This window comes from Anguilla rostrata, chromosome 14 (assembly GCF_018555375.3).
Source record: "Anguilla rostrata isolate EN2019 chromosome 14, ASM1855537v3, whole genome shotgun sequence".
NCBI lineage: Eukaryota > Metazoa > Chordata > Actinopteri > Anguilliformes > Anguillidae > Anguilla > Anguilla rostrata.
Window position 1 is genome coordinate 31,186,293 of NC_057946.1, and position 9,116 is coordinate 31,195,408.

A 9,116-nucleotide genomic window follows, 5' to 3' on the forward strand; every position below is an offset into this window, starting at 1 on the left:
GGAGGTTGTCATGGAAACGGACAGAACCAGGACGTTCCTTAACGAGCAGAATCAGACGTGGGCCAAGCGCATATTGACTGGTGCGCATGGAGGAACATGTGCTGGCGTTATGAGAGAATACTGCCGTAACTGTTGCCATTTTGGCCACAGTAGCGATTGTTTAAATTAACTTGCAAGTGTCTTGAAATGAAAGGTGCTGTTTCTCCTGCTTTTAATGTTTTAAAATAAAGGATTTTTGCAGCAACTTCACTGCAAATAGACACTCAGTATGTAAATGCATATCAGAAACGAGTGAATCTAATTATATATTACATTTTCTCCACAAGGAAATTTATACCTTGTATATGCTCTTCAATGAGTCTTGTTCCTCCAAGAATAATAATAATAATAATGAGCTTCAGAAACAGTGAGCTTGTGGAGAAAAATATGGTCTATAGACAGGATGCTATGATTCATTTTGCCATGTTGGATCACAGTGTCCCCATGCTTTCTGTAGACACACAACATGCATTGTGCTTTCTCTTTGTCATACACACACAGCATCTCTGAGCCCCTGTGCTTCTAAGAGTGACCTCTCTTGTCTTTGTGTCCCCTCCTTTGTAGGAACGATGTACTCCACCCCACCCCCCCCCCCCAGGATAACTGCTTTAGTAAGGCTGTTAATTGCAGTTTGCTATTCCGATGCAAGCTTTATACACCGTGCGCCATTCATTAAGGAATGTGGAATTAATGCTCATTTAAATGGTGATTTGGAAATGGAAATGGTCTCATTTAACAACAAACAAAAACAAAAAGGGCAATAACATGACCTGCCTCCCTTCCCCTACCCCCCTCCCCCAAAATTTTGCGGCCTGCCAGTGTTTTTCAGCTACTCTCATCCATGGGAGAAAGCGCTGCCTAGCCCCCCTTGCTCTACGGTCATGTGACTGTCCCCTTCACTCCACGGTCATGTGACTGTCCCCCTTGCTCCACGGTCATGTGACTGCCCCCTGCTCCGCGGTCATGTGACTGTCCCCCTCGCTCCACGGTCATGTGACTGTCCCTCGCTCCACGGTCATGTGACTGTCCCTCGCTTCACGGTCATGTGACTGTCCCCCTTGCTCCACGGTCATGTGACTGTCCCCCTTGCTCCACAGTCATGCGAGTGTCCCTCGCTCCACGGTCATGTGACTATCCCCCTTGCTCCACGGTCATGTGACTGTCCCCCTTGCTCCACAGTCATGCGAGTGTCCCTCGCTCCACGGTCATGTGACTATCCCCCTTGCTCCACGGTCATGTGACTGTCCCTCGTTCTACAGTCATGTGACTGTCCCCCTTGCTCCACAGTCATGTGACTCCCCCATGTTCTACGGTCATGTGACTCCCCCCCGCTCCGCGGTCATGTGACTGTCCCCCTCGCTCCACGGTCATGTGACTGTCCCCCTCGCTCCACGGTCATGTGACTGTCCCCCTCGCTCCACGGTCATGTGACTGTCCCCCTTGCTCCACGGTCATGTGACTGTCCCTCGCTTCACGGTCATGTGACTGTCCCCCTTGCTCCACGGTCATGTGAGTGTCCCTCGCTCCACGGTCATGTGACTATCCCCCTTGCTCCACGGTCATGTGACTGTCCCTCGTTCTACAGTCATGTGACTGTCCCCCTTGCTCCACAGTCATGTGACTCCCCCATGTTCTACAGTCATGTGACTGTCCCCCGCTCCGCGGTCATGTGACTGTCCCCCTTGCTCCACGGTCATGTGACTGTCCCTCGCTTCACGGTCATGTGACTGTCCCCCTTGCTCCACGGTCATGTGAGTGTCCCTCGCTCCACGGTCATGTGACTATCCCCCTTGCTCCACGGTCATGTGACTGTCCCTCGTTCTACAGTCATGTGACTGTCCCCCTCGCTCCACGGTCATGTGACTGTCCCCCTCGCTCCACGGTCATGTGACTGTCCCCCTCGCTCCACGGTCATGTGACTGTCTCTCGCTCCACGGTCATGTGACTGTCCCTCGCTCCACGGTCATGTGACTGTCCCTCGCTCCACGGTCATGTGACTGTCCCCCTTGCTCCACGGTCATGTGAGTGTCCCTCGCTCCACGGTCATGTGACTATCCCCCTTGCTCCACGGTCATGTGACTGTCCCTCGTTCTACAGTCATGTGACTGCCCCTCGCCGCAGAGTCATGTGACTGCCCCTCGCCGCAGAGTCATGTGACTGCCCCTCGCCGCAGAGTCATGTGACTGCCCCTCGCCGCAGAGTCATGTGCTTTAATGTGGCGGCCCTTTGCCCAGCCAGCCCAAGCTTTGGGTCTGAGTCTGAGAGCCCTCACCTCGCACGCCCAGCACGGACAGGTGGAGCCAGCACGGCAGAAGCCTCATTCAGGGATGGTGTTCCACAATATTCCCACTGGCTCTTTACTCTGTTCTCCACTAAATATTTACCCCTAAGGTTCATTTTCTTATTAAAGAATAAAAAATGTATCATTTGGCTTTTTAAAAGTGAATTTTTTTTACTTCACTTCTCCCTTGGTGCCTGTTAGAGACGGCGTGGGGAAGGAGAGGGTTTATTCCCTCTTGTGCTGCTGGTCTGCGAGCCGGATGCGCGCTGCTGCTGAATTGCACTGACCTTTCCAGCGCATCACGCATGCAGCCGCACACAGCTGAAATAATTGCTTTTTTCTTTTCTCCACGTCTCCGCTGTTCTGCGGGCCGCCACCTTTTCATTTCTTTATTTGTTTAAGAGAAAAAAAAAAAAAAATGGCTGCGCCACCATGCGCCGTGCATGTCTATGGGCAGTTTAGTAATGATTCATAAATATTCAGTGGAATTAGCCGTAAATAACTGACGGGCACTTCAGTGTGTGCGCCCCAGTTCCTGTTTGTTGTCGCTGGAAAACAAGATGGGGTGTTTCTGATGCAGGACCCGGCGCTGCGGCTGACCTCTCCCTCCCGCGCTGATCTCTGCATTATCTCTCTGAGCTCTGCTCGCTCACTGGCGTCTGCGCGCGCCCGTGGACCGCGAGGGACAAAACGCCGCAACAAGCAACCGAGCCTTACTGCGGTTAGATTATCAGCGCTGTGTTCATCCCTACACACTCTCCCTTTTCTGTTCTGTTCCGCTTTCTTTTCTTTATACCCATCTGGTCTACCACTCTTTGCTTTTTCTCTTTATCCCCATCCCCCTCTCTCTTTATCCCATCCCCTTTACTCTTTCTCCCTGTCCCTGTCCCTCTTTCTCCCTGTTACTCTTGCCTCTCTCCCATCACTCTCTCTCCCTGTCTCTCTCTCTTTATCCCATCCCCTTTACTCTTTCTCCCTGTCCCTGTCCCTCTCTTTCTCCCTGTTACTCTTGCCTCTCTCCCATCACTCTCTCTCCCTGTCTATCTCTTTATCCCATCCCCTTTACTCTTTCTCCCTGTCCCTCTTTCTCCCTGTCACTCTTGCCTCTCTCCCCATCACTCTCTCTCCCTGTCTGTCTCTCTTTATCCTATCCCCTTTACTCTTTCTCCCTGTTCCCCTCTTTCTCAGTACCTCTCCCTCCATCCCTTCATCAATATGCAGACAGACGGAACAGGAAATGAGGGAAGATTGGGCAGGGGACAGACTGATATAGGCTAACCCCTTGAAGAGTAGGTTTGTTGAAATGTTTATTCAGAATTCTAAGTCAGTGTTCTAGAACGCCATTGCTTTCTATTGCTGGTTGTGGTTGTTACATCAGCATTAGAATGTTCATTTAAGAACACTCCTATCACGTACAGACTGGTGACGTATGAAGAGAAAAACCTGAATAAATTAGTGGAGCAACGTGAGGAATGCAGATGTTTCCATACAGTGTACCATGTGGTACAATTAAGCAATTTGCATCTTATGTTCTGTGGCATATAAAAATCCATAGCGGGCCCAGTTTACCTCGATTTTGTATTGAGGTGGCAAGAGGAATAGATGTGAGTTTGAAGTGGGTTTGAAAGAGGGTTCATTGTTGGGGCACAGATAGCAGGAGCTTCAGTCACAAAGACTGCTCAACTGGCTAGTATTTCAATCGGAACAGTGGCTAAAGTGACATCTGCGTTTCAATCTGTGGGAATCATCAAATGGGGTGGGAAATTGTGGTCGAAAGCACACTTTCAGTAGCCGTGATGCTTGTGCATTAGTGCATTAGCATATGTAAGGAAAAACAACATTTTCCTGGCATGGTTTGGGTCCACTTGTCCCCTTAAAGGGAAGGGTCACTGCAAATCAATACAAAGTGATTCTGAGTGATCACCTTTATCGTATGATGAAACATTTCTATCCTGATGGTCTCTCCCAGGATGACCGTGCCCCCATCCACAGGGAATGACGAGCCACTGAATCGTTTGAGTAAGAAAATAATGTGAATCATATCCTATGGCCTTTGCAGTCACCAGATCTCAACCCATTTGAACACCTATGTTGGACCGATGTGTTAGACAGCACTCTCCACCACCACCATCAAAACACCCAATGAGGGAATATCTTTTGGAAGAATGGTGTTCCATCCCTACAGTTGAGTTCCAGAGGCTTGTATAATTCATGCCAAGGCGCATTGAAGCTGTTCTGGCTGCTTGTGGTGGCCCAACACCTTACTAAGAGACTTTATGTTGGTTCTGCCTTTAATTTGTCACCCGTCTGTATTTGTGCTCTTGCACCTTAAAGGCTTGAGTGCTTTTTATTTTCCATTTTTAATCTGAAAGTTGACATCAGTTATAGATTTGTTCTGTCTGAGCGCTGTGATCTCCCCGAAGCACATGACTTCAGTGCTGAGCTCTATTATGAGCTGTCAAACAGGCATTGGCTATTCTGTTGTACTGTCAGCGGAGGAATGATGATTGTGAGCATCTCACTCGTGCCTTTCGAAGTACTTCCAGACGTTTAATATCTAAAATAATCAGAGATGCAGCTGGTGATGAGACCGTGCCAGTCACACGGTTAGTGCCCCAGTTAGTGCCAGACACTGTGCCTGTAGCTCACTGAAGAGGCTCCTGCAGACAGACCCTGTCTCAAGGACTGCAGAAATATTTAAACACACCCACAAAAGAAACTAAACCACACCATACGCCTGAAGGTGTAGCGCAGAGTGCAATAGAAACCACCTGCTAGACTACAACAGGTCTCCGCACCGAGTTCAGGATGTCACCCTTTTTGAGTATCGCACGGAAGTTTTTCTCCTGTCGGTAGGCCGTACATCTGTTTTAATGGTGTGCAGCGCAATGTTTTAACGTGCTCGTGCTAACTCAGAGACTTTGCCATTCATATATCAAAAGTTCGGCTTCACTATCTAAACACAAAATACCCGTTGTTATTGTCAATTACGAGACGAATGTATTCATTTATTTCATGACACAAGGTGTGTATTAATTCGTGCCTGAATGATGAATCACCTATATTATTAAGATAGGGACAAGTATGGGGGGGGGGGCATGCTTAAAAAACGCGATGACGTTGAAGGGAAGAAACGTCGTTGGCATAAATAATACCTGCTCTGTATAAATACAACATGGTCCTGGTGAAGAGACGGACATCTGTAAGCCAAGACCGGTAGTTAGAATTTAAGCGCTCATACCTAGTTCAGTACAATGACCGACTCCACGCTTCCGCTTCTCTGCATCCTCGCGCTCCTCGCGCTGTCTTCTGCCTGCTACATCCAGAATTGCCCTCGAGGGGGGAAGCGCTCCTTCCCGGACCCCATCACCCGACAGGTAATAACGACAAACCGACATTATTTTTTTTGAGTGTTTTATTTGCGAAAATAAATTCACGTTGTTGCCTGCAGAAATAAAACATTTCTAAAGTTTCAGTTCTGAGTGGCGAGTCCGTGCTGCTCAATCTGTGCGTAATGTAACCATTTTACGCGTATTGTAAAATGGTATCACGAATAACAGAGCTATCACGAAACTATCGAGGCTCCAGTTCTGGAATCTAGCAGATTGTGTTTGGTTACCTATGGACAGGCTTCCTGTGATGTGCCTTGCCCAAAGTGCAAGCTATATATGCGCAAAAATGGCACACAATGAAACCATTATCTTTTAAGAGAATAGGTTACCAAAAAAGAAAACTGAATCTGTGCATATTCAAGGGGAACATTACATTTAGTTTTCCAGCTTTACTTCTGATCTAAAAAAAAAAAAACGGGTGATACTAAATCGGAATAAGCCCCTTGAGCCTGCTGCGAATGAGTCTTCTGCTCTGGAAAAGGCGCCTAAATCCGCAAGTTTGTGAAATTGATTTTTTACAGGAATAGGGTACCTTTTATGAGCACGTTTAGCTTGTTTAGTAAAACCGGATTTAATTGTAATTTGTAATGTTGCGCATGGCTAATATAAATTTTAAATATCTAAAAACTTTTTTTTTCTCCCGGCAACTGTATGTGGCGTCAATTCTTTACACCAGTAGATGATACTGTATAAACTGATAGATATGTACGTAATTAGAACAGAATGCCAGGCTACAGGTTGGTACGAGTATGTGTGACTTGTATGATTCTTGCCTTTGTCTGCGCGTCAGCGCCACAGATCTACAAAAACAGCGTAGGCTACACAATTCCAATGAGAGTTGATTTTCAAAATCGGATTTTTACTTTTCGCAAATTTTACATTTGAATCATACTGGAAAATTGTGCCTGTTCTAATGAAATTACACGGAAACAGGTTGGTCTATCTGTTCATAATTTTAATACATAGCTGCGCTTTTATGCATCAGTTATATTAAAATCCGACACATTCAAATATTATTTGTACAGTTTCAAGTTATATATTAGAAACGTTTTTCACCGTGTTAAATCTGAACTGCTTTGAATTGCACATGGGAATTCGACTTCAGTTCTGACAAACAGTGCTAGATCAGCTTTCATTATGTCTAAGCGATTTGTAAAGCCAACTTTTCGCTTGACGACACTGACTACGCCTGTTTCATAAAGAAAAGGGTAAAATAAGTTCACATCGCAGTCAGACTGAGTAAGTAGGCTTCGATGTTAGCTCCTTAGGCTACAGACCATTGCGCTCTGAACCAGATACGGTTGCAAACGAACGACTTTTTTTCTTCTTCTTCCCTGTCATATATATATAGTGCATGTCGTGCGGTCCTGGCGACAGGGGTCGTTGCGTTGGCCCCAATATCTGCTGCGGCGAGGGGCTGGGCTGCTGGGTGGGCTCCCCAGAGACGGCGCGCTGCATGGAGGAGAACTACCTGCCCACCCCCTGCGAGGCTGGAGGGAAACCCTGCGGGTCTGAGGAGGGACGCTGCGCCGCGCCAGGCGTGTGCTGCGACTCAGGTCAGAACCCCAAAATCTATAGCATTATGAGGCTGGCCCCTTTTGTACTCTGAACCTACAGTACTGTGAGGCTGGCCTCCCTAATCAGTCTCATAACCTACAGCACTGTGAAGATAGCCCCACTTATAACTTACAGTACTGAGGCTAGCCTCACTAATCAGGCTCATAACCTACAGCACTGTGAGGCTAGCCTTCCTAATCAGTCTCATAACCTGCAGCACAGTGAGGCTAGCCTCCCTAATCAGTCTCATAATCTACAGCACTGTGAAGCTAGCCCCACTTATAACTTACAGTACTGAGGCTAGCCTCACTAATCAGGCTCATAACCTACAGCACTGTGAGGCTAGCCTTCCTAATCAGTCTCATAACCTGCAGCACAGTGAGGCTAGCCTCCCTAATCAGTCTCATAATCTACAGCACTGTGAAGCTAGCCCCACTTATAACTTACAGTACTGAGGCTAGCCTCACTAATCAGGCTCATAACCTATAGTACTGTGAGGATAGCCTCGCTTATAACCTACAGGACTGTGTACGCTGGGCGTGGGCTGCGACTCAGGTCCGACTGAGTTGCAAACCGGCCTTCCCTCTTCAATACGTACGCTACTCTGTCCCGTGCCTTAGAACGTCTCGCTCTGCGTGCAGTGCAAACGGTGTGGTACATTGAATGTCGTGCACGTGGCAGGGCGTGGCATACCTAAAGATAAGCTAAATTAACTCATGGGATAGATTACATTACAATCACTAGGCTGTCTTATCTAGAGCGACTTAGAATAGTGGAGAAAATCACTGTTACTCTCGGGGGGGGGGGGATTATTAAAAAACAGTAAGTGCGCAGAACATTGTAAATTGGACATATTTGGGAAAGTACAGCAAACTGTTCATGTAAACTGTTTGTCGTGCAATCGTAAATAGTTGGAATAAAATAATGTCAAGTTCTGCCAGGCTGCAAATTGTGCTTTGCCATTTGTTATTTAAAAACGGGATGCGATATGGAAGTGATCCTCAGGCCTGCGTGCGTTGTCTGCCTGTGCTTCTAACAGACAGCTGCGTGCTGGACCCCGAGTGCGTGGAGGACAGCAAGCGCCGGCCCCTGGCAGAGCAGAACGCCACCTTGATGGGCGGCTCACCCGGAGAACTGCTGCTGCGAATGCTTCACATGACCAGCAGGGGGCGGAGTCCATACTAACGCCCCGCCGTCCCCCACCAGTGGCGCACCCTGGAACACGCGTGCGCCAATCGCTGGTATAGGCAATGCTAAACCTGCTCAAAAATGCTCTGTTGCACAGGCTTGAATTCACAAATAGCCAACACTGGATAAACGTGTATATACATGTATTTTGGAATCTGATATTGTTGTAATTGATTTAATGGGAGAGGGGGGGCTCTCTGCCAGTGCTTTTTCCTTAGCCACAAACCCAGACACAACCCCCCACTGTAAACTCAGAGTCCTGCTTGAGTCTCAAAATTAGCATTAGTCACACTTCACTCTGTCTCTCCCTTTCTCTCTCGTGCACACACGTACACACAGGGTACTTATGTGAATACTCAAGACACTCAAACACAGCTATCAGACCTTTTGACAGTGAGGAGCTCTTGTTGGAAAAAAAGTAAAACGGTTCTAATCAATGTTTACTGTATGCTGAAATTCCCCAGCAGGACACTGTACATTTTACTGCTGATTTTAAAATATGCACTGGACACTGCGTCACGAAGGTGTGGAAAGAGTGTAAATATGTAGCAAATAAATCTTTTTCTTGCACTGTTATACTGGTGTCTGTCACTCGGCTGTACCTCTCCCCCCCCCCTCCCACCACCACCCATCTGTCACTGCAGGCCTGATCCCCCTTC

General features: G+C 47.6%; 1 protein-coding gene across 2 annotated transcripts in view; it reads left to right on the forward strand.

The window, feature by feature from the left end:
• The window catches only part of oxt (oxytocin), a 138,940-nt gene extending 129,907 nt beyond the window's left edge, over positions 1–9,033 (forward strand). Inside the window, exons 1-3 of one of the 2 annotated variants that reach the window (XM_064307978.1) lie at positions 5,503–5,697; positions 7,064–7,268; positions 8,309–9,033. In XM_064307978.1, the coding sequence (XP_064164048.1) occupies positions 5,575–5,697; positions 7,064–7,268; positions 8,309–8,454 (474 nt within the window). In that variant the 5' untranslated portion in view covers positions 5,503–5,574 and the 3' untranslated portion in view covers positions 8,455–9,033. Of the gene's footprint in view, positions 1–5,502; positions 5,698–7,063; positions 7,269–8,308 lie in introns of those variants that run through there. The other variant, XM_064307979.1, reaches the window with a different exon arrangement.
• Positions 9,034–9,116: the final 83 nt, after the last annotated feature.